Source organism: Amphiprion ocellaris, chromosome 1, assembly GCF_022539595.1.
Source record: "Amphiprion ocellaris isolate individual 3 ecotype Okinawa chromosome 1, ASM2253959v1, whole genome shotgun sequence".
In the NCBI taxonomy this organism is placed as follows: Eukaryota; Metazoa; Chordata; class Actinopteri; family Pomacentridae; genus Amphiprion; species Amphiprion ocellaris.
Window position 1 is genome coordinate 34,751,045 of NC_072766.1, and position 26,364 is coordinate 34,777,408.

Here is a 26,364-nt window from a genome sequence, read left to right on the forward strand (position 1 = left end):
TTTACTTGGTCGATCAACACTATTCAAAAACTGGTAGAAAGTTCAAAATCCGCACTTTTGACACACGTTTAAAGGGAGACTCGTCGACGCTTCATCTTCCTGCTTCTGTGTGTGTGTGTGTGTGTGTGTGTGTGTGTGTGTGTGTGTGTGTGTGTGTGTGTGTGTGTGTGTGTGTGTGTGTGTGTGTGTGTGTGTGTGTGTGTGTGTGTGTGTGTGTGTGTGTGTGTGTGTGTGTGTGAGAGAGAGGACAGCTGCTGCTTCAGAGGCTCTGCCACTGAAGCTTAACCAATCAGAGCGCGGGGTGGATAGTGCTGGAGACAGAAAGCAGGAGAGAGAGACGCGGCTGCATCTGAGCCGAAATAACTCAGGTTTAAATTGATTTCTTCATATCGGCCCGTCGGATTAAAAAAAGGCCGATGCCGATATACGTCAAATGTCCAAATATCGGCACTGATAATCGGCCCGACCGATAATCGGTCGATCTCTAGCCTTAGCACACCGACAAACCTTTACACTCAGCACCCAGTCAGGAGGTAGTATCTACACACTGCAGCCATGCTCTAAAACCTCAGAGCTGCTGCTTGTTCTATGTGTGTGTTACATCTGCCACAAAAGATTCAATGGTTTTTTAAGGTCATAATTTATATTCATATTTTAGAAATAATGGGCGACTGTCATACCTTCCACCTCCAGTTCCAGCAAGCTCGCAACCTCCCAACCTCCCTTTTCCTCTCCTTCCCTTTTTCCCTCCTCTGGGCATGAGTGTGGAATGTTTACAGGTGCAGATCATTGGCTAATTACCTGAGTTTGCACACCTGTGGCAGGGAGTGGTCAGCCCTTCTACTCCTCACTCTGCTCCATAAAAGCCTGGCTCAGACCGCTACACGACACCGGACCGTTGAATTACCCTCTGTTAGTCAACCCAGCCACAGTGCATGTTCTGCTTAGTATCAGCTCTTGTGCTAACCCTGTTCTCCTCTGTGCAGTTCATAACCACCCCTGCTTGCGTTGCTTGCCTGCTCCACTTGCCAGTCTTGCTTGCCAGCTTAGCCTGCCTGTCTCCTGAAATATACATCACCGCCATCCGCCCTGGGCTAGCCAGGTCACATTGCCATCCTCCACAATTGCCTGCACCACTTACCAACGCCACTACAGCTGCGATGCCATGTCTGGCACGCCACACGACATGCTCTGTCCACATTCCCTCGGCTCCTCTGCCTGACTGGTTTCCAGCCAAGTTACTCCCCCTCTCGTAGCTGGTCGTTGCATAGTAAAATGTGTATTTGCAGTTTATGGTATTTTCAATATTAATTCTGCCATTAGGGCCCGGATTATATTATTCCATTATTCCTGTTTTCACGTTGGCCGCATTTGTTCAACCTGTCCCGCTTTTCTAGCTTGGTTGCACCAAGTCCTGGTTTGTCATGCTCCTGTTTAAATCTTACTCATATGGTTCAGTCTGTCTGATAGTATAGTGTATTGTGTTTATAACTATCCATGTCATAAGAGATCATAAGAACCTCGAGTACATCCAGACCGCTAAACGGCTGAACTCTCGACAAGCCCAGTGGACTCTGTTCTTTGGTCGATTCTGTTTCTCACTCACATACTGATCCAGATCCTGGTATGTCAAGCCAGACGCCCTCTCTCGCCAATTCTCCTTGGAGGATTCCTTGTCTGATACTGAGGAAATCCTGCCCTGTACCTGTTTATGGGTGTCCCTCACCTGCGAAGTGGAATTTTAGCTTCGCTGCGCCCAGACCCTCCAACCCGATCCAAGAGGTGGACCATGAGACACACTGGTCGCGCCTGACCCTGTACGCTCAGGTCCTGCAATGGACACACTCCTCCTGCCTGTCCTGTCATCCTGCTGTTTCTCGGACCCTCAGCATCCTTTGGTAGAGATTTTGGTGGCCGTCTATGGACAGCGACACCCAGGACTTCGTTGCCACCTGCACCACCTATGCTCAGAATAAGACCCCCAACCAGTCCAGTGCTGGTCTCCTCCAGCCTCTGCCCGTTCCAAAGAGGCCCTGGTTTCGCATTGCTGTGGACTTTGTAATAGGATTACCCACTTTCGAGGGCAACACCAAAATTCTCACCATTGTGAACTGCTTCTCCAAAGCCCCCCACTTCGTTGTTCTGCCCAAACTGCCTTCTGCCAAGGAGACTGTGCCCTGATTCTCCATGTATTCCACTTCCACGGCATACCTTTGGACACGGTATCTGACCGGTTCACGTATGGAAAGCTGACATCCGGATTCCACCCACAGTCGAATGGACATACTGAGAGGGCCAACCAGTCCTTGGAGATGTTTCTGTGTCGTGTCACGTTGGATTTACAGGTCAACCGCTGTCGCCCCCTGGCTTCTGTATGTGAACCCAGCCACAAGGTTTGACTCAGAGCCAAAGATCTTCCCCTCCATGTGGAGTTTAAAAGATTCGCTCCCCGCTTCGTGGGACCTTTTCAAATTGAGAGGATCATCAACCCCCCAGTGCTGTCTAGCTGAAACTCCCAGCCTCTTTGCATGTTCATCCCACGCTCCATGTGTCCCAGCTGAAGCTAGTGAAGGACAGTCCTCTGTGTTTATAACTATCTGTGGTCTTTTACAATTCAACCTCTGACTGATAGTTGTCACCCTTGTGCATTATCTGTTCAGTCGCTACTCTTGGTAATCGTTACTTTCGGTTTTCCTTATCGACCCTGTGTACATAAACGTATTTAGAAATTTATTGCAAATAGACCATTATTGTATTTACAGTATTGGTTCACTGTGTCTTTGTCGTCCTGCATGTGAACGTCTGATCCGCTCTGTAACAAAGACACAGTGCTGTGGGAGGTATTGTAGCTTTTTCAATGTTAGTCTCTTAAGTCCACCTACCAGAGGGTCAAATTTCTGTTTTCTAAACATTGAGGGAGATGTGTATCCTATGAAATCTACTGTGATGAAAAAGCGAGACAAGCACTTAAGGCACTGGGAATTGTGGGACGGAGACAAGCTCTTGATTATGTAGTGAGTGAAGAGATCTGTCAGGGTGCTGAGGCAGATCTTTGGAAATACAAACTAAAAGCGTGTTGGTAGACACAACAGGTGTTAAATGTAACCCAAAGGCAGATAAGGTAAAACAAGCACAGACACATGAGGAAAGTGATTTCAAAACAAACAATCTCCCCCCTCCCCCCCAAAAAATACAGAGTTAATCACCAAGCTGAAAGACTAACTGAATGGCAAATAACCCCAGACCATAATAGTTAATATGTTACAATTGTCCCTGTTGACCCAGTAACTGTTAAAACCGCTTCAGCCTGAAGTGTTTTTTGGAGATTGCTTTGACATGGAAAATATTCACTTTCCTGTTGTCTTTGTGAATTTACATCTGACAAGGTATTCAAACAGGAACATCTCCAATATGTGAGAAGATTCATGCTGACAGAGCTGGTTTGAAGGCAGAATGATGATCTGGTTACCATAAAGACTATGGACTCATAAAGAGTAAATTTACTCTCACATAACCTTTCATAAAACCACAAGGACTTTATATCTGAGCAAATGGATTTAAAACATTGTTAATGTGCATCTTCTAATAAGGACTGAGCTCATATGAATAGTTCTTTAAATAACTGCTCCACAGATATGATCGAGTTGTGGATGTCTGCAGCCTCAGAGCTGACCTGAAGATCCTGCCTTATGGTGATCAAACTGAGGTAGGTGCTCTCTACAGTTTTAAATCTCTTTAACCCTGTAATGATGATAACCTTTAATTGATGCAACAACACACACAGAGGTGACGTTAAACGCCGACGTTGAGGTCTGGATTCACCTTCATTTCCATAAAAGAAGACCCACAGACTTGTCACAGCTCTTTATAACTTAACAGGGCCACGTGTGTTTTTAAGTCAAAGACATGAATAAAGTTGAGGAACGTGTCTTGTACATCTTTATATTAAATATTATTTTAAATTATTATGATCACAGGGAGGGAGCAGCACAACTATTCCACAAATATCCTCAGTTGAAATTTCCATGATTGTAGCAACAAATTTTTATTCTGTTGACGACTCCTCAAGTTGATCATTAGCCTAGACACATTTGGGCACACAAGCTGGTAGTGTCATACTCTCCATACTCTATGTTCTTGTATTTATGCATTCTTATAACCAGTGTTTCATGGCTGATGGACCCCAGTGCAGATGCCAAGAAACTGATTTTTTTATTGTTTTAAAGCAGCAGGAAAATGGGTCCTCAGGGTTGGATATCTTACTGGAAACCTGGGGCTGAGTCTTGGTCTGGTTGCTTCGAGCCTGAGGCGATGGCTGAGTCTTGGGCAGGAAGCCGGTAGTCTGGGGCTGAGGAGGAGCCAGGATGGAGGTCCAGGAGCAGAGGCTAGAACATTTGTGGAATGCATGAGCAGAGTTAGATTCTGGTATAGATGAGCATTTAAAGCAGGCTTGACAGTCCTGATGTTTCAGGTTGCAGCACACAGACACAAAGAGGGAGAGAGAAACTGACTGCAGACAGGAGGACTGGAGGCAGAAACTGAGGACATGTCAGTTTACATCTTTTACTGTGAAACTAAATGTTCAGAGACAGAACAATAATCACATGGATAAAGTTTATGCCATCCAAGAGTTTACAAACTCTTGGATGGCATAAATCATTTATTCCATTAAGCTGCATACCAGGTGTTGTCTATTGATTGTGGAAGTTTCTTGTTCTTGAAGTCCCAGTCTGCCGTCTCTGTATTTACTTGGAGCTGTGACCACTTTGTCATCTTCACTATTGGTGCTTGTCTGCATATGCCCTCTCTTTTTCCTCTCTTTTTACGAATACGGACCCTGTCTTTATAAAGATAAGATAAGATAAAGATAAAGTTCTTTATTTCTCCCCACTCCAGGGGAAATTTACATTGTTACAGCAGCTTTATATACAATATATACAAGGGTGAAAAAAATTTTTAACAGAAAAAAATAAAAATAAAGTTTAAAAGTGCAGAGATGTGCAGTGCAAGAATGTCAGTGCAAATTTTATGGTTTGGGGTGGTAATGATATAGTCCAGTTTATGTTAACATCAGCCAGTGATGCTGATGTTGTAAAGTCTTATAGCAGATGGGATGAAGGACCTGCGATAGCGCTCTTTCTTGCAGGGTGGATGTCTCAGTCTGCTGCTGAAGGAGCTGCTTAAAGACCCCACAGTGTCATGCAGTGGGTGAGAGGGATTGTCCATGATGGATGTGAGCTTTGACAACATCCTCCTCTCACCCACCTCCTCTATGGAGTCCAGGGAACAGTCCAGGACAGAACCAGCCCTCCTGACCAGTCTGTTTAGTCTCTTTCTGTCCCTTTCACTGCTCCCTGCTCCCCAGCAGACCACTGCATAGAAAATAGCAGACGCTACCACAGAGTCGTAGAATGTCCTAAGCAGAGTCCTGCACACTCCAAAGGACCTCAGTCTCCTCAGCAGGTGGAGACGACTTTGGCCCTTCTTGTACAGGACCTCTGTATTGTGTGTCCAGTCCAGTTTATTATTGAGGTGAACACCCAGGTATTTGTATGTGTCCACCATGTCAATGTCCAAACCCTGGATGTTCACCGATGCAGTCCGGGGTGTCCTCCTCCTGCGGAAGTCCACGATCAAAAAGTAAAAGTAGAAAAGTAGAAAAGTGGATTTTGTGAGATGGTGGACCCTGTGGCTAGTGGTCTTTTGTTGTTTTGTTGGCAGATTGGAGAGCGAGGGCTGAATCTGTCAGGGGGACAGAAGCAGAGGATCAGCCTGGCCAGAGCTGTCTACTCCGATAAGGACATCTTCCTCCTTGATGATCCGCTGTCTGCTGTTGATGCTCATGTGGGGAAACACATTTTTGAAGAATGCATAAAGAAGGAGCTCCAAGGAAAGTCCATCATCCTGGTCACACACCAGCTCCAGGTAAGAAAATAGATGGTGCTTTATTCTTTAGCTGGTCCTGAACCTAAATGTCTAAAGGCAACAAAATATGACTACCAGCACTTCTATTCCATCATTTGTTTAATAAGTATAAAAAACAGAGTGCAGCATTAATATGTCATTCTTTTAGGTACCAGACTGTTTCTTTGCCCTGAGCAGTAACTCCCTGAAGTATTGTAATCACCTTGAGGACAAAGGAGAATCACAATAAAAATGCAATGGGCATGTTTACTCAAATATGAAACAACTTTTTAAATACGACATTTTACCACAAACCTGTGAAAACTGAGCAATTACAGAACATTCTGGGTTAGTACAGTTACATAGTGATGTTTGTAAAATACAATTTATATCATCTTGTTGCAGTAAACTAAGTGAATGTAAATCACCCATCAGGTAATGTTATGTAATTTGTACTGCTTCCTCTCAATGTTACCGTTTTAATGAGTTGTGAGTAATATTATGAGTCAGATAAGAGTGTCTGTCAAATGCCATAAATGTTCATGTACACATGACTGCTGTTTAGACTGCATTGTAAAACGCTGGCTGCAGTTCTGAGCTGTTTTGTTGACATGGTTGTTCTCACATGTGTCCCCTAGTATTTGGAGTTCTGTGATGATATCTTGGTTCTGGAGGATGGTGAGATCCTGGAGGCTGGAAACCACGAGGGCCTGATGGCAGCCGAAGGACGCTACGCTCAGCTCATCAGTAACTACAAGTCAGAACAGTCCAAAGTAAGAGTTTCAGCAGAAACTGTATATGTGGCTGCATTACTCTGTCAATGTGCCTTTCCTCAAAGGTAAACTAGCTGTAAAACCCTCTCAGCAGTTCTTTCTCATTATTAGTCCGAGCAGACTTAGCAATCCCTCCCCAAAGTCTGCGGTCTGTCATTAACGACTTGATCTCATTTGTGATCAGAGCACCAGTGTCTCTACACATGCAGTCCGTGTAATTTATAGGCCGTCTTCGTCTGTTAGTTTTTCCACTGGTAGGCTCCATCACCAGTTCTTTAATGGTTTAATAGCTCAAGAACAATAAACACAATGACTAGGGAAAGCACAGTGCATAGGTTTGGTTGGGCTTGTTGTTGTAACTCTGTCTTCTTGATTCTCTTGAATGCCAGACTGAAAAAGAGGAGGAGGAGGTGTCACCCCAAGATGCTGACCAGCTGCAGGACGATGAGCTCAGACAGCGTCCAGACAGCGGGATGGTGAACCCCGGTATGGAAACTAGAGAGAAAAACCTAATAGAGAACCTAGAAAGAATGAAATATCTGTTCAAGGTGGAGCTTTTTTTTTTTGTTGTGAGTGAAACCTGTGACATTGTCCACAGAGCTCTGATCATCCCATCAACACATTAGCATCTAAATAAAATGTAATTTAAAAATAGTACATATGAAACAATAAAGCAATCTTTATTCTGTTCTAAATTTCTTTTTTTTTCTCTTCGAAAAGAAAACAACCAAAAATAATCAAAAAGTACAGATAAAAATACAGTTAAAGTACCGGATAGATAAGCAGTACTGGTAAAAGTAGGAATACTGTTAAAATGTGAACTATACCCATCCCTGTTCATGATAAAGATCAGCAGAAAGACACACCAATAAATATGTTTGTTGTAGCATTTTATAACTAGTAGAAATACATCCCTAAAAGCAGCATACAATACAGAGAACTTGTTGTAGTAGACTTGGCACAACTCTCTGTGGAGCAAAGTTTTTTGATAGAAGAGTGAGCTCATTAACGAGCATTTCTAGAAGGAGGTAAAAAGTTGTAAAGCAATAACAGACCTGCAGTTCCAACAATGTTGTGTGTAATTTAGCCATTTTTTTGCTTTTATTTGAGTCTACAGAAGAGATGAGTTAATTGTCATTTACAGTTATTGCCTTCACAACAAGTTAGTTTACTTTTTAGAATATGTCAAGCGAAACCAGAACTCCTTTTTTATCCTTTCTGAGAAATCGTGAACATCATTCCATCATGATGGAAACACCCCACCTGATATTCTTTATGACACATCACTCAGCCATTATTTCCTCCCAACATCCAGCCTCATTTCTCTGTGTTTACTGGAGTAGTGTATGAGATCATCATGTCAGATTCTGTGTGGTGAATAGAAGTGTATACTGACTGGTATCTGTGCTTCCTTCCAGCATTTGACCTGTCAGATGAGAAGGATGATGAAGCGAAAGCTGACCAAATATGTAAGTCTGCAAAGCTCATTAAAGCCAGGGTTGGCAATATTAATTTTACATCACTGGGAAAAATAATTCACAGTCGCCTCTGAGTATTTTGTAAATCAAGTGGTCTTAGAGGAAGATCTAACCAGTGACAGGAGATTTTAGCCAATCAGAAGCTCTTTTACCGAAAGCAGGTGTGATCATGTAAATAACAACAAGTTCACTGTGAAAGTAGGATGTGGTGGTGCAGTGAGTTAAAGGAGGATGTTCACTTAGCAGAGTGGGGTAAAGCCATAAATGATTGACTTTTAGCATGACTGTCCTTGTGTGTTTGAAGCATGTGCATGTGTTCACCCAGTGGGAGAGGCTTTCCCAGGTTATATATTTAAAACTTGTTGTTACTGCAGAGTTAGCCCTGAGTTCAAATGTAATTCATGTATTCTCTGCATGGAGGTCATGACCCTAAAAGACAACAAGTTTAGTGGTCAGTAGACTTTAACAGAATACGGGCATGTATCTTGTTTTATTAACGTAGTATTTGTACAAATGATTCTTCTGTAGTTCTATAAATGTGTGACTCCTTGTATTTGCACATATGTGAATGTAGCATTTACCTTGATAATCCAGTCTTCAGGGGACCACGTCCCTTCAGGTTGGTTCCAATTAGTCAGGATATCAGCTGATGTAAATGGTTCCTTTATTCATGCTGTGATTCTAAAATATGTATTTCTTCCTCTTAAACAGCTGTCAAGGCTAGTGATCAGCTGGTCAGTCAGGAGCTGTCCACAGAAGGGGCTGTCTCCTGGAGGGTCTACCAGCAGTACTGCAAGGCAGCAGGAGGTCTGATTCAACACACACACACACACACACACACACACACACACACACACACACACACACACTAACATGACACTGAACAATAATGCGGTTTACAAGTGCACCACCTGTTGGTTAACTTTGGTGTAACTGTGTTGCTGCAGGCTACATCGTCACCTTCCTCACCATCCTAAACATGGTCCTGATGATTGGATCCACAGCCTTCAGCAACTGGTGGCTCAGCCACTGGCTGGGACAGGGTAATGGGGTGAGAATCATCTCTCTGTCTCAGAGAGCAGACCTCCCACAGCTGGATACAGTTCAGATTATTGTATGCTCCAATGTGGTTTGGACAGCCAGAGAGCGGAGAAAAGTCGGTGTCTTCCAGCATTGACAATCCAGCGGTGATGCACTGTTTCTCCAGAGGTTGGTCAGGCACCCAGAGTCACTGCAGACTCACTCATGTTTTGTTGGTTTTGGCAGTAATTGAGGTTGTGTGGTTCGAGAGATAAGACAGACAGCGCAGACTGACTTTTGATGTTTATTTAATTCTCACTTCACACAGCTCAACATCACTTTACTAATGTAGCAAACATGGTTGATTTCCATCCTTCCATTGGGAAATCCTGGTATGTGTTTCCCTCCCTCCTCAAGCTTTTGATCTTGTTTCCACTCCTGAAAAGTAGTACAAAGATGCTACTGGTTCTTTCAGACCATCATTTTTTACTTTATCGAGCCTCTGATGACTCGATCACATCCATCTGAGTGTCTCGCTGCTTTAATGGAAGGATGTATCCCAGAGAAATGTGACCTTTTCCAGGTCACATGACCAATGTCACAAATTGACATGAATTTGATTTTTGACCAAGAACAGTGCAGAATGTTTCATTTTATAGTTTTTAAATGTTTCTAAATCTGTGTCGTGTGTGTGGTGACAATATCCGCAATAAGACAAAACAGATTCTTTAATTATTCATGGTTTGAGTTCTTTCATTTCTTTCCAACCCTGGTCACCACTAACCTCATATATTTTCTCTGTTTTGTCCCAGTCATCCAGCAACACAACTTCAAACCAGGGTGACGTCTCACAAAACCCTGACCTAGAGTTCTACCAAATGATTTATGGTGTGGTGATAATTATCACGGTGGTGCTTGCGGTCATCAAATGCTTCTTGTTCACTAATGTCACCTTGAATGCCGCCTGCAAATTCCATGACACAATGTTCAAGAAGGTAGTTGGATGTCTGAACCCAACCAAATTATATACACCGATTTCAATTTTAAACATACTTCTTATTCATCACCAGTCAACTGAATACATGATAATTTAAAAAAAGAGCATGAAGTAGCAGCAAAGGAGTGCTGAACAGGGTTTATTGTTTTCTTCCCTCAGATTATTGCCAGTCCAATGAGTTTCTTTGACACAACGCCAACAGGCCGCATCCTGAACCGCTTCTCTAAAGACCAGGAGGAGGTGGACACCGTGCTTCCCCTCCACATGGACTCTTTCTTACAGTTTTGTCTGCTTGTCATAGCCGCAATTGCCATCATCGCGGTCGTCTTCCCTGTCTTGCTGGTAGCTGTGGTTGTTCTTGGAGTTTTGTTTGCCCTCGTTCTCTTGTGAGTTTGTACCAGTTAAATTTAAACATCATCAAATTCATTACGATGGGGACTGCAGAAAATGTGTGCAATCTGCGAGATTTCTAAAATTATTTCATGTCTTAAAGCAGGCTTGTGACAGTAAAGAGATGTTCTGGGTCAGCTGAATATCTGTTGTGATTTATCTGCAGTGTATTCCAGAAGAGTATTCGTCAGATGAAGAAGATGGAGAACATCAGTCGCTCTCCCTGCATTTCTCTCACCATCTCCACCTTGCAGGGCCTCAGCACCATCCATGCCTACAACATAAGAGACAGCCACATCAAAATGTGAGATACCAGAGTTCCTTAAAGGCTCTGTGTGCAACATTCATGTAGGATTCAGTTGGTAGGTGGGGTTGTTTACTAATCACAGGGTTGATGGTCCACATGCCAGCTCTGCCACTTGTGGTGTGTAAATGTGTGCATTTATTGGTTGAATGAAAAACTCATTGTTTAGTGCTTTAAAACCTGAAGTTAAAAAAAGAAGGTGCTATATAAGTGTTTTACATTCAGAAATACTGAACATTGTTTAGAGCAGCAGCATCTAAGACCCAAACAAACAGTTGTGTTGACCCGCATTGAATACACAACCAGAAAGGTTGTGTATTCAAGAGCCAACAAATGATAATCCAGCCACAACCAATGGTATCTGTTCTGCTGTGTGTTTCCATGGTTTGTTGGACTGCGATGAAAAAAACGCTGTCTGGTGGACTGTATGAAAGCAAACACAACAAAGACTGATGCAGAACAGACACAAGCAGAGAAGGAGTGTCAGAACTACATTTTCATTTTTTACCTGCAGTGTGAGACGTCCGTTCATAACTGTAGAGAGAGCCAACAGTTTCAAAGGAAGGACCTCACATGCATTAATGCGCAACAACACTGTTGTTAGTGCAGCCAGAGTACCACTGTCGAGGACGCTGTTACTCCACTTCATCTCTGCACAGCAGATAGCTATATTTCTGAAATATTTATAGTAAACCTCATACATATTGCATCATCCATCATCCATCCATCCATCCATTTTCTTCCACTTATCTGGGGTTGGGTCGCGGAGGCAGCAGGTGAAGCAGGTCGTTCCAGATGTCCCTCCCCTCTGGCAACATTTTCCAGCTCTTCCTGGGGGATCCCGAGGTGTTCCCAGGCCAGACGGGATACATAATCCCTCCAGCGGGTTCTGGGTCTGCCCTGGGGTCTCCTCACAAACAGACGTGTTCAGAAAACCTCCAAAGGAATTCTCCCTGGAGGCATCCGAATCAGATGTCAAACCACCTAACTGGCTCCTTTCAATGTGAAGGAGCAGCAGCTCTACTCCGAGCTCCCTCCGGATGTCTGAGCTTCTCACCCTATCTCTAAGGCTGAGCCCAGCCACACTACAGAGGAAGCTCATTTCAACCACTTGTATCCGCAATCTCATTCTTTCAGTCACTCCCCAAAGCTCATAACCATAGGTGAGGGTTGGGGCTTCCCCTTGCAGCTCAGCTCCCTCTTCACCACGACGGTTCGATACAATGCCCATATTACTGCTGACGCATCACCAAGCTGCCTGTCCATCTCTCGCTCCATTTCCCCATCACTCGTGAACAAGATTCTGAGATACTTGAGCTCCTTCGCTTGGGGAAACAACTGCCCCCCAACATATTGCACCTTTAACAGAAAGAAAAGCTTCTTTGCTGTCTCTACCTTACGTTCATTCAGTGCAGAACCACTAGGTGATACCTTAGTGACAACGTCTCTGATATTTGTCTGCATTGTAACCAGTGTTTTATTGATGACTGGGGTAAGGAACTATCCACAAACCTTGGCTCATCCTTTGTTTTTTTGTTTGTTTTTGTAGGTTCAAGTCCATCAATGACATTAATTCCAACCACTTCTTGCTGTTTAACTCTGGCACACGCTGGCTGTCTTTCTGGCTGGATTTCATGGGTGCAACCATGACCTTGGTGGTGGCTCTGTTTGTAGTGCTCAGCAGTAATGAACTTGTCAGTCCAGCTTTGAAAGGCTTGGCCTTATCCTACACTATTCAGGTAAATCTGGAAAACCAATTCATGCATGTTTTGTTTCCTTTTCAAAGACATGCTGCAGCAGGTGTATTAACAGATTTTGTTCTATGTTCTGTGTCTAGTTGACAGGCCTGCTTCAGTATGTAGTGAGACAGGCAACGGAAGTGGAGGCAAGGTTCAACTCTGTAGAGCGACTTCAGGAATACATCACGGTCAGATCTCTCTCCTTCCACCAAATCATCTGTCCTGGTCTTCTTAAACACAAGGCTAAAAAGTTTCAATTTGCAGTGAGTTATCCTCTGAGATCTCTTCTGTTCCTTCCCTTAAAGTTCTTGTTTGCTGTGTTTACAGGGTTGCAAATCTGAGGCCCCAAGACACATAAAGGATGCTCAGATCCCAGAGGACTGGCCCAAGAGTGGAGTCATCACCTTCCAGGACTATAAGATGAGGTACAGGGAGAATACACCCATTGTACTGAACGGGCTTGATTTCTTCATCCAAGCTGGAGAGAAGCTGGGCATTGTGGGAAGGACAGGCTCTGGTGAGGCCCTGAATCCTTTATTTGTTGCCTATATCTTTGTTATTCATTCACCTGCTGTATTTGGGATGTTTGAGGAATATCAAGTTAATTTAGACATTATTATATAATTGAGCGGCTGAAGCAAAGTGTTTCTAATGATCAGATTGAGGAGCAGAATCCCTCCCAGTCTTGATGTCGGACACAATGTTATGTAACTCTGACACACCGTGACAGCAGTTGTAGTTCAGTTTCCAGTGACTGTACTCTGTGCCTCGTGTATTTAGGGAAATCCTCTTTAGGCATGGCTCTATTCCGACTAGTGGAGCCAGCAGGAGGAACCATCCTGATAGACGGAGTGGACATTATGGCCATTGGCCTGCAGGATCTGCGCAGCAAATTGTCCATCATCCCCCAGGACCCTGTGCTGTTCAGTGGTACAGTCAGGTAACCTGAGTTAGCCCAGAACTCCACCGAGGTTTCTGTTGACACACAAGCACAAAGTGTTGAGTGAGTTAGTCACTCAGTAACCAACTGTGCTTGCTTACAGGTACAACCTAGACCCTTTCAATGACTACACTGATGAGGACATCTGGACAACACTGGAGAAGACCTACATGAAGGACACAGTATGTTACCAGTACAATATGAAGCACAACACATTATCAGCACATTGTTTGGGTTAATCTGTTTGTTTTTATTGAGAAACTGCAAAATTTTGGACTCATTTGACTTCAGTCATCCAAGTGCACAGAACCACAATGGAATCTCTTTGTGATACCAAACTACTCAAGCCTCAAAGCGATTGGGCAGCACCTTCATCCCATCAGCCATTAGACTGTACAGCACCACAGCACCCAGAACCTCCTAACAGCAGAGACTGTTTTCAGAAATAATCATTTTTTTCCTGCACAACATTTATCCCCTTCTCTGCTCACTTACAACATCCATGACAATCAATCTGCACAGTTTATATTGAAATTTATGCAATACTTGTACATTTGTTACCATATTATATTATGTGTATACACTACCCTTCAAAAGTTTGGGGTCACTTAGAAATGTCCTTAGTTTTGAAAGAAAAGCACTTTTTTCAATGAAGGTAATATTAAATGAATCATAAATCCACTCTAGACATTGTTAATGTGGTAAATGACTATTCTAGCTGGAAATGGCTGATTTTTAATGGAATATCTCCATAGAGGTACAGAGGAACATTTCCAGCAACCATCACTCCTGTGTTCTAATGCTACATTGTGTTAGCTAATGGTGTTGAAAGGGTAATTGATGATTAGAAAACCCTTGTGCAGTTATGTTAGTACATGGATAAAAGTGTGAGTTTTCATGGAAAACATGAAATTGTCTGTGGGACCCCAAACGTTTTAACGGTAGTGTATATATTGCACTCTGTCTTTAAATTTATTGAATTCAAAATTTTTTTTAATATTTCTCTTTCTCAACTGTAGCTGTTGTATCAAGTGGATAAAGGTGTATCTTATACAGTGGTGGAAAAAAGTTTTCAGACGCCCTTAAAATTTTACACAGTCTCAAATATCATGAAATATTTGTGAAAAAATACTTTTTGTGTTTCAAAAGGTGTGGCTGCATTAGACAGACACAAACAAATAAAAATTTTATTTTTATATATATATATATATATATATATATATATATTTTATTTTTTTTTTTTTTTTTTAATTATCATTGTTTACAAGAAAAATTAACAAAACTAAATTCTACCAAAATGACCCAGTATGGAAAATTTCTTATTTTCATGGAAACAATCAATTTTAAGTTTTTCATGGCTTTTTAGGATTTGTTTAGTATTATGGCTGTGATTGTACTAAAAGAAACGGCACTTGAAGAGTGATTCTTAATGCCATATACATGCAAATGTATGGGGTGTCCGAAAATTTTTTTCCACCACTGTACATTTCTGAATAGTAATCTTGTCTAAAACCAGCCAATAAACCGAAATAGTTGTAATACTAACAGTTAGTCAGACGAAACATAAAGACAAAAAAAAATCATCCTTCAATAGAACTTAGTAAAGAACTTGTTTTATTTTTCACCATTCTAGTCTGAAAAATCTATAAATAGAAATATAACAATACTATGTAAGATAAATCACTCACTAATTTAGAAACTGAGTTGCAAACTTTTGATAAGTCTGGTTGACATAATGCATAATGTTGGTAGTTTCATCGACTTATATAATATCAATGTTAATTTAAAGTCAAATTTCTGCATTGGTTAATTTAAATCTAAATTCCAGTTGAGGTTACTTAATGAAATTGTCTTGATAATTTAAAAGTTAAAAAGTTAAAGTTAGTTTATTTTTATAGCACATTTCAACAACAAGGTGATTCAAAGTGCTTCACAAGGACATTAAAACAGCAGATGAAAGCACAATTATAAAAAGAAAGAAAACACATTTATAAAATCATTAAAAAGGTCATTAAAATTTAAGGATGCAGAAGAGTAAAATAATCAAAAACAGAAGTTGGGAAGCAAGGACATTTTAAAGGTTACACTGCAGAGTTTGTCATAAAATAAGATTTAAAATAACTGTTAGAAGAACTTAGTCAAAAGCAGCTGAGAACAGGTAAGTCTTCAGAATGGACTTAAATGTGCTGAGAGTTTCAGCTGATCTACAGTTTTCTGGGAGTTTGTTCCAAATATACGGAGCATAGAAGCTGAATGCAGCTTCTCCATGTTTGGTTTTCACTCTGGGAACTAATAAAAGACCTGATCCAGATGACCTGAGTGGTCTGGTTGGTATATACCGAGTCAGGAGGTCTCTGATGTATTTTGGTCCTAAACCATTTAAAGCTTTGTAGACCAGCAGCAGGACTTTAAAATCTACCCTCTGAGTGACAGGAAGCCAGTGTAAAGACTTCAGAACTGGAGTGATGTGATCTACTTTCTTGGTCTTAGTGAGGACTCGAGCAGCAGAGTTTTGAATCAGCTGCAGTTGTCTGAGTGTTTTTTTAGGTAAACCTGTAAAGATACTGTTACAGTAATCAAGCCTACTGAAGATGAACGCATGGACGAGCTTTTCCAGGTCCTGCTGAGACATCAGTCCTTTAATTCTTGAGATATTTTTTAAGTGATAATAAGCCGACTTTGTAATTGCTTTGATGTGTTTTTCAAAGCTGAGTTCTGAGTCCATCACCACACCCAGATTTCTGGCCTGGTCTGTGGTTTTTAGCTGTAGAGACTGAAGCTCTAAGCTCACTTTTAATCGCCCCTCCTTGGCTCCAAAAACCATTACCTCAGTTTTGTCTTTATTTAGCTGAAGAAAGTTCTGACACAGCCACTCATTTATCTGTTCAATACACTTTCCCAGCACCTGTATAGGGCCATGGTCTCCTGGGGACATTGTAATGCAAATCTGCGTGTCATCTGCATAGCTATGGTAACTTACATTATTGTTTTCAATAGTCTGGGCCAGTGGGAGCATGTAGATGTTAAACAGAAGAGGCTCCAGGATGGAACCTTGGAGAACTCCACATGTAATTGCTGTCTGCTCAGACATAAAGTTACCTATAGACACGAAGTAATTCCTGTCTTTTAGGTAAGATTTGAACCAGTTGAGTACTGTGCCGGACAGTCCCACCCAGTTCTCCAGTCGGTTGAGTAGTATATTGTGGTCGACTGTGTCAAACGCAGCACTTAGATCCAGCAGCACTAAGACTGTCATCCTGCCGCTGTCTGTACTTAAGCGGATGTCATTAATCACCTTAATAAGGGCTGTCTCAGTGCTGTGATGCTGCCGAAAACCTGACTGAAAAACATTGAAACTGTTACTTTTTGTTAGGTAATTGTTTAGCTGTTGAAAAACTGCTTTTTCAATGATCTTACTTAAAAATGGGAGATTAGAGATTGGTCTGTAGCTGTTCATTTGTGACTTGTCGAGGTTGCTCTTTTTTAGAAGTGGCTTAATTACAGCAGTTTTTAAAGCCTGAGGAAAGACGCCTGACGTAAGAGACAAGTTCACAATCCATAAAAGATCTGTCAGCAGTACCTGGGAAACTTTTTTGAGAAACCTTGTAGGCAGAATATCCAGGCAGCAGGAGGAGGAGTTTAGTTGATATATAATGTCCTCCAGGTTTTTGCGATTGATAGGATTAAATTGTGTCATGGTGTTTAAATTGGTTTTACGCTGACACAGGACATGTCCTGAACCTGCTGTGGAGGCACTAACTGCTTGTCTAATGTTTTGGATTTTCTCTATAAAGAATGATGCAAAGTCGTTGCAGGCCCTTGTAGAATGTAACTCAGGGGCTACTGACACACGAGGGTTTGTTAGCCTGTCCACAGTAGCAAATAAGGCTCGTGTATTGTGACTGTTTTTGGTGATTATATCTGCGAAATAAGATTGTCTTGCATTCCTCAGTTGTAAATTGTAAATGTACAGTTTCTCTTTATAAATGTCATAATGAACCTGAAGTTTTGATTTTCGCCATCTGTGTTCAGCTTTCCGACACTCTCTTTTGTTATTTCTGACCAGTGTGGCATTTCTCCATGGAGATTTTTTCTTACCAGAGATCACTTTCACCTTAGTTGGAGCAATGGCATCCATAATATTTACAATTTTAGCATTAAAGCTACCTATCAGCTCATCGACTAAACCCCAAGACAGAGCTGGTGTTGAAGAGAAAGCCTGGTTAAATATCTCAGAGGTGCTTTCAGTAATACACCGTTTTTTGGTTACCTCTGTAAAAACTGTCGATTGCACTGAGACGGTGCTCTCAAAGAAAAGACAGGAATGATCAGAAAGGCCAACATCAGACACTGTGACATTGGAAATACTCAGACCCTTGGAGATAAGTAGGTCTAACGTATGCCCTTTGTCATGTGTGGCCTCTGTTACATGCTGAACCAGCCCAAAGTTGTCAAGAGTGTTGCACAGGTCTTTAGTCCCTTTGTCCTGGGGATTGTCAACATGGATGTTAAAGTCGCCAGCAATAATTACACAGTCAAAATGAATGCAGATCATAGACAGCAGTTCACTAAAATCATCAAAAAAGTTTGCACAGTATTTAGGAGGCCTGAAAATATTAAGTAGCACAACTCGAGATGAGGACTTCAGCTGTTTTAGTTTTTCATCACCTTGAGTTCAGGATTTCAGTTCCCCTCCCTGATGTTAACATCCGTGGACAATTTCAGATGGTTGCCTTTGGTATTAAAAAATAATTAGAATTAATTCTTCTAATGTGGTGTACTTTGTTGGTTCAACATAATTTCACCAGAAGTTGTCATAACTCAAAAACATTGATGCAAACTATTGTGTTAATTCTTTTTAAAGCTTATAGTCTGTCCTCTTCATCCCTTTTTATTGAACTATGTTTGGTGTTAAATATGATTTCATTTCATCAGATCTCCAGACTGGAGGGGAAGCTACAAGCAGAGGTGTTGGAGAACGGAGAGAACTTCTCCGTAGGCGAGAGACAACTGTTGTGTATGGCGAGAGCACTACTCCGTAACTCCAAGGTCTGTGCACACGTATGCATGAGTATAGGTTTCATGTAAATATAACTGGGAGGTCTGGGGTTCCTCTCCCACCAAAGGGACAAACACTTCATTTTCTGCATTCTGATTAAATTTTATGAACCACTTTGTGCCTCTCCTGCATCAATTTATGGTGGAATTGTCTTTATTTTTTAAACAAAATTCAGGCACCAGGAGACAAAATGTATTCAAAATAATAAAATCTACTGCATAACTGTTGATTTCAAATATTTATTCCATTGTAGATCAACTTTTGTCATTGAGTTTCATCTCTGCTGAGTTTGGGATTGTGGCCTTTTTAAATGTGACAATTCACATCATAGATAAACTAATTCATCTGAATTATTCATTAACGCCTGGACTTTTGAAAGCTTAAATGTGTTTCACAAAGTTTTCTGCTCATTTTCTAAATTTTCTATCCATTCAAAATGTGTCACACATGTCTGTGTTTGGGGATGAATTTTAGGGATCTTTTACGTCTCAACTATGTTTCTGAAGCAAGCAGAAAACAAGAATACAACATATTTATTTATGATTAAAACAGTTATCAAATCTATTACAGACTTCGGCAACTGTGTTTCAATCTACTCTCTAGTCAAGATGGTTGAAATCATAATTGTTTCAGAGATTTTCTATTCTAAGGCTGATGTTATAGTGAGTTTTCAGCGTAAATGTCTGAAAGTTTGACAGCTAAAACAGGGAATTTGCTGCATCCCTGCTGCTCCAGGCTACATAATGTTCACCAATCAGACTAATGCCTGGGATTCCTCTTCAGTATTTCCATCAACATGTTCAAGCAGCATGATTGCTTGTTAGGTCTTTTAAACATGTTATGTATTTAATAACATGTCTGCCGATATAACCGTCCTCCTCCCTCACCAGTCCTTTCTTCCACACTAATCGTCCCTCCTGTTGTCCTGCAGATCATTCTTTTGGATGAGGCCACAGCCTCCATCGATGCAGAGACCGATGCTCTGATCCAGAACACCATCAAAGACGCCTTCAGCGATTGCACCATGCTCACCATCGCACATCGCATCAACACCGTGATGCAAGCAGATCGTATTCTGGTCATGGACAACGGAGAGGTAACAGACTAACATGATAATAGAGAGAAACTAAATACATGTGGTGGTAAACCTGAACTTTCTTTGTGTTGTTGTGTCCAACAGGCAGTAGAGTTTGACAGTCCAGATGTGCTGAAGCAACGACCAGACTCCATGTTCTCCTCCCTCCTTGCTGCTGCTAACACTGTGAATACATGAACCAGAGATCTGTGATACCCAAGAACTGCTACACATGTTTTGTTTTGTTGTTTGTTTTACAGGTTTTATATCAGCTGATGGAAAAGTTTTCTATACAATTGTGGCTCTTTCTACAGTGTATTTTACACAGATGCATATCAAATCCAGCCAGTGTGTTACAAGGAAGATGTTTTTCTGCAGTGAAATCCTAATCAGACATGATACTTCTTTTAAGTGTGGTTATGGTCTTTTATTGGTGAGGTCTCATCCCCCCGCCTGCTCTTCTTCTTCCTTTTTGCTTCGTATTTTAGTTTATTGCTCAGTTTAAACAGTTTATGCTAATTGTAACTGATTATATACAAGCCTCAAGGTCAGCCGAGTTGATGCAAACTGATAAGATCCTTTAGCTAAAATTCAGAGAGCCTGAAGACCATCTGAAGTAGACTGACATGGAATCTTTACCCCCAGTGATGGAGCGACAGCAGTTGACACTAGTGATGGTCAAATGAATCCCCATGAATCACTGAGGCTCTCCAGCCCGTTGCTTCACCTAAAGGTTCACTACTGGAGACCTCAATGAAGCAGTGAATACTGCCATCTGCTGGGCAAATTTACATTTCAGTCAGTACCATAGTATCATGACCCGAGCTGACATTTATGAATGACTTTTGTGTCCAGAAACAATAAACAATGGATATTTCTATACTGTAATATATGCATGTGTAAGTATATAGACACAGAGCTCTGTCCTTAATCAAAATAGCAATGAAAGCATCACAAGAGTCTGTATTTTTATTAATTTTTATTTTTTGGGTTCATTTAGTGTTAACAGTGCAACATTTAACAGGAACCCAAACACAACTAGTTTTCAGGCACAGTGAGTCCTTCAGTCACCTGCTAAACCAGACGTTTGGCCCGGCCGACCCACTTCCTGTTGGCTCTGGTTCTAGAGAGAGTCGCACTTGGTCAAAACTCTTACCATGAGGATGCTGATAACCGTTCAGAGCTGATCTTCTCTCTCAGCTCTGGTTATCAAGGGCAGCTCATCCAAAGAGAAGACATTTCTTGACTCCGCTTTTGTTTTCATTTACATACATTTACAACTGCTGTAAGTTCCATCATGGCGTCATCGTCCATCTGCACTGTGAAGTACCGTCCAATGAGTTCTGAAATATTTGGTTGCATATGAGCAGATAATATTACCCGAAACACTTCCAAATTCATCCTGCTGCAGACCCAAGCCGTCTGATGGTCGATGGTCTCTGGAGGAGGGAGTCCCAGGTCTGAGAGAGGGAGGACGCCCCCTCGTCCCAGTTCATGGAGTCGTTTGCCCATTTCCTGATCTCAGTGGCCTCCTTGATCCATCGTTCGTTTGTTGGCCTCCGATGCTATAATCCTGCCCTCGTCCCAGTTCATAATGTGGTTGTTTCTTTTTGCAGTGGTCAATGATGGCTGATTTCATGGCTGGCTTGACAGATTGTCCAGAATTATTTGCAATTCGTCCATAATAACTTAGCAGTTACCTAAAATTATTTAAAAGTTGATCAAAAAGACATAAACTTGCCAAAAAGTACTTGAAATTTGTTCACAATGTCTTCAAATATGTCCAAAATTAAAGAAAAGAAGGCAAATTTGGTACAGGAAGGGTTTATCTGTTTTAGTTGTCTGTTGCTGCCACCTAGTGGTCACTTTGCTCACTTCAAGATACATTGTCACCAACAGGTTGTCTGAAATCACTTCAATACCTTTTCTCTGATGCCTGAGTAGTTTGAAGGGTTTCTCAGGCCTAACACTTGAGCGCTGCCTCTAAATGTTGTGTCCTTAGAAAAGGGGGGAATAGCAAAGAGAACAGGAAAAACTATATATGTATAAATTCACTAAGAAAGTATAGTGTTTTAAATAAACACATGCTCTCTTAGCACCTGTTGTCTTAACTTGTCTCTTTAACATTTTTAAAAATAATGTACCTCTGTATTTATTCATATTTTATCCAGAAACACACAGTCTGTCACATGAACTGAAGTGTTAACTGCTTTGGCTTGCATGAAAACTATGTTTTTAACAACATTTACAAATTATTTGTTTGAAATGACTTAAAATTTGTCTAAAATTAATCGTAATTTGTCCAAAATTACATAAACTTGTCTTCTTTTTTTGTTGTTAAATGGTTTGAAATTTGTCCAGAGTGACTCAGTGGCTGTAGTTGGCATTTTCATCAGCTTAAGATTATGTGGAATTTAAACTCAGATTTCTGCAATAGTTCATTTAACACTAAATAATGTAACTGGTTTGAGACCTTTTAGTTTCAGATGGTAAATAAAAATACCTTTGACTGTGAAGTTAAATTTCATTCATTAATTCAATGCAGTTTGTTGGTTGAACATAATTCAATCATAAGTTTTCATAACCCACAAAGATTAATCACACTTTTTCACTTGAACCATCAAATCAGATGCATTTTAATGTCTGCACACTTTTATATGACAGGAACACAAAATATGTGAAGTGCTCAAAGATCAGTGTAAAACTGTTCTGTATAACTGAAATGTAGCACCGTCACTCTGTATAAAGGAGTGATGGTGGGTACATTATCTATAATGCTGCATGTTTACATGTATAAGATGTACACAGTCTCCATCACATCTTTATTTAATACTTACTGTATCTGTGTATTTCCTGTCCTTCTTCTTGTTGGGCCTCATTTGTATCCAACTGCTGTAAAATGTGAATTTCCCCACCGAAGGATCATTGAAGTTTATCTCATCTCAACACCAGATCTTGACTGAATGTGGTTGTTCTGTTAAACTGTGTCTGTATGTGAACAGCAGCTGGAGACAAAATGCTTCTACACAAAGGTGTGACGGCAAATCGTAGTTACTGGTTTCAACTTGAGTTTTGTAAATTTGTTTCAGGAAAGGGCAAAGCTGAAAAAGCCATTCCTAGAAGAGGCGTTGCTCAGATCACACCTGAGGAGATCACCTGTCCCAGCAGATGGATATGGAAGTTGTAAATACACTAAACACAAAGCTACATTTGGATGAGAAACAGTGGCATCTGAGTGGTTTCAGAGGCAAAGAGCAGGAGGACATGAATGGTGAATGAAGTCTGTGTTAAAAAGCAAGAAGACCAAATAAACCAGTGACACGCACAGAACCTGTAGAATATAAATATTTTGGTTTCATAAAACAAACCTCCTGTTGAGCAAATACTTCCCAGCTCCCTTCCTGTCAACATTTTAAATGAGTGTTTTCTGTCTTGGTGAACTACACTATAGCTTGTGTTGTTTTTTTTTGGTTTTTGTGGGCAAAACTGATCATTTGAATTCAGAAAATATCTTATTTTAATTCGTCATAAATGATAAAACAGCAGCAGGTTGGTGCTTCAGACGTCTCCTCCAGACTGACATTGACACCTCTTCAGCTATGTGAGCTCTGCTGCACCTCTTCTGGCTGAACAACTTCATATTTCCTGTCAGGGATTAGTTTAATAATCAGCTTTTAGGAAGAAACTGGTGTAATCGGCCAAATAAAACTGACCGACTCGTAAACTGAGCTGCTGTTTTCTTTACAGACCATCAGGAGGCAGTGCAGGCCGCTGTGTTCTGAATGATCTACATTACGTTTACTATGTGGACAAACAGTTGATTTACAGTTTTTTTTTCCCCTAAGCTACAAGTCAAATTAATAGTTTCCTAGCATTAGAGCTGTTACACAATTTAAAGCTAAATCAATGTCTTACTGACACACTTTATGAAGTCTCATGTTTAGGTTATTAGGACACTTCCCAGCTTGCACTATTTTTAGATTTAATGATGTAACTTAGATGAGTCACATATGTCTTTGTTGTAAATCAAAATTAAGGTAAATTAAAGTACATCTGGAACAGAAATAGCTGCAATAGTTACATTTTACTTCAATAGTTCTTAATTACTGACAGAATAAGTGCACAGCCATTACAAAGTAAATGTAACTAAGACTGTTCATTTGAAGTTTCCTGCCTTACCTCACAAAATTCATGGTATTTTAGTGAATTTCCTTTAAAAAGCAGTATGTAAACTTAATTTTTATGCCATGACATACTGTGCATTTAGACTAAGAAGTATATCCGTATTGTAATATGCACAATATTTGTCGAGTCAGATGCCAAACAAAAGACTTCAGGTATCAAGAAACACAAAGAAAAAACAAAAATTTTTCTGAAGGGAACCAAAAATTTTAAAAATGGCATAAACATGACCCAATAACAGTAAAAAAAAAAAAAAATGTAAAAATTTAATAAGTGTCTCAAAATTGCTCAGAATATGTCCAGAATGGCTCAAAGTTGGTTTAAAATGAACCATAACTCACAAAATTAACTGATCAAAGCAACTTCAGCAAATTTAAATAAGAAAGCACGGAAACCTCATTTTAATGCAATGAAATATTCTATATTTAGACTAAGAAATATATGAATTATATTAATATATTAAAAATAAGAGTAAAATGGCAAATATTTAAACGTTAAGAACAATGAAAGCAAATAAAGTTGAACCAGACAAAACAAAAACAGCCAGAAGTGAAGTTTTAAACCAAATGGAAGACTTAAGCTTCCTTTCCTTTGTCTTTGATGGGCTTTCTGGTCCTCTTTTGTTTCTTCTCCTCATCCTTTCTTAAGGAGTTCTGGTATTCTTTCAGGATTTCGGTGTGTTTCAGGATGAACACTTTGATCTTAGAATAGAATAGAATAGAATAGAATAGAATAGAATAGAATAGAATAGAATAGAATAGAATAGAATAGAATAGAATAGAATAGAATAGAATAGAATAGAATAGAATAGAATAGAATAGAATAGAATAGAATAGAATAGAATAGAATAGAATAGAATAGAATAGTTTTACTGTCATCATACATGGAGGCATGACGAAAACATAAATAGCTTCCACTGGACGGTGCTTTAATAACAAGCAATAAGAAATAAAATACCAACAATAAATAATAAAATCAAATATACATATAAAACAAGACTACATTAAAAATGACAACATATGAAATTAGGAATTGGCGCCACTCCTCCAGTTCCTGCAGAGTCTTCCTCTGCTGGCTCGGCTTCTCCTGCATCTTTGTCTCCTTCGCAGAGAGCTTCTCCCTGATGTAGAGGAGCTTCTCCAAGTGGTTCACCATCGCATTGGTGTCTTCAAACTGAAACACACAATCACACACATTGTTCACAAATTTGGTGTCCAGGACTGCAGTTGTAGCCCATTTACACTGGCAAGAACACAACTGTGGAAAGCTGGAAAAAGAAAACTCTACTTGTTAGTTTGAAAAATGAAACAACTCGTTAAAACTCAAAGTATTTGGATGGATTGTAGCATTTTGAATGGAATAAACCTTTAAAACCACAAGTCATTCATTAGAAAAGTACAATTTGGGTGGAATAAACCTTCAAATGTGAAAAAATCTGGACATAAAGTTACATTTTGAATGGAATAAACCTTTAAAACCAGAAATCATTCATTAGAAAAGCACAATTTGAGTGGAATAAACTTTCACGTGAAAAAACATGGACATAAAGTTGCATTTTGAATGGAATAGACCTTTAAAACTGTAAGTCATTCTTTAGAAAAGTACAATTTCCATAGGATATACCTTCAAATGTGAAAAACATTCGACATAAAGTAGCAGTTCGAATGAAATAAAGCTTTAAAACCATTTATTCTTCATTGGAAATGTACTGTTTGAATGGAATAAACCTTTAAAATCAGAAGTCTTTCATTAGAAAAGTACAATTTGGGTGAATAAACCTTCAAATGTGAAAAAAAAATTGGACATAAAGCAGCAGCTCGAATGGAATAAAACTTTAAAACTATTAATTCTTCATTGGAAAATGTACTGGTTGCATGGAATAAACCTTTAATATGACAAGTTGTTATTTAGAAAAGTATCATTTGTGTGGAACAAAGTACTTGGACAGAAAGTAGAATTTTGAATGGAATACACCTTGAAAACCAAAAGTCCTTCATTAGAAAAGTACCATTTTGGTGAAGTAAACCTTCAAATGTGAAAAAAATTTGGACAGAAAGTTACATTTTGAGCTTTAAACCCTTAAAAGCACAAGTTAATGATTAGAAAAGTACAATTTCCATGGAATAAACCTTCAAATGAGAAGAAAGTTGGACATAAAGTAGCCGTTTGAATGAAATAAAGCTTTAAAACCATTTATTCTTCATTGGAAATGTACTGTTTGCATGGAATAAACCTTTAACACTCAAAGCACATTTTATATGTGTACTTTTAGCAACAACATATGTGCAAAAATTACAGTTATAGCTGTCATAAATGTTAAAAGTCCGTTATTAACATAAAAGTACATCAATGTGACCCAGTATAAACTGCAGTTTTTACATGTAATAAATGCAAAAATCACCACGTTACTTGTTATAAATAATACAGCATGTTTCCATTATCAGTACAACTGTGAAAACTGGCATTGCTTCTTGAAATAAATGCAAAAATTACAGTATTGACG

At 40.1% G+C, this 26,364-nt stretch overlaps 1 protein-coding gene across 4 annotated transcripts in view; it reads left to right on the forward strand.

Moving 5' to 3' along the window:
* Nucleotides 1–20,559, forward strand: part of LOC111574418 (ATP-binding cassette sub-family C member 12-like) — a 42,149-nt gene extending 21,590 nt beyond the window's left edge. For 3 of the 4 annotated variants that reach the window (XM_023279027.3, XM_023279001.3, XM_023278995.3), the window contains 18 exons: nt 3,634–3,706; nt 5,722–5,925; nt 6,543–6,677; nt 7,067–7,163; nt 8,096–8,146; nt 8,867–8,962; nt 9,103–9,206; nt 9,988–10,170; nt 10,332–10,558; nt 10,729–10,866; nt 12,416–12,605; nt 12,704–12,793; nt 12,933–13,122; nt 13,386–13,545; nt 13,649–13,727; nt 18,481–18,594; nt 19,536–19,700; nt 19,785–20,559. In XM_023279027.3, coding sequence (XP_023134795.1) covers nt 3,634–3,706; nt 5,722–5,925; nt 6,543–6,677; nt 7,067–7,163; nt 8,096–8,146; nt 8,867–8,962; nt 9,103–9,206; nt 9,988–10,170; nt 10,332–10,558; nt 10,729–10,866; nt 12,416–12,605; nt 12,704–12,793; nt 12,933–13,122; nt 13,386–13,545; nt 13,649–13,727; nt 18,481–18,594; nt 19,536–19,700; nt 19,785–19,877 — 2,389 coding nt within the window. In that variant the 3' untranslated portion in view covers nt 19,878–20,559. The other variant, XM_055013631.1, reaches the window with a different exon arrangement.
* The last annotated feature ends 5,805 nt before the right edge of the window (nt 20,560–26,364 follow it).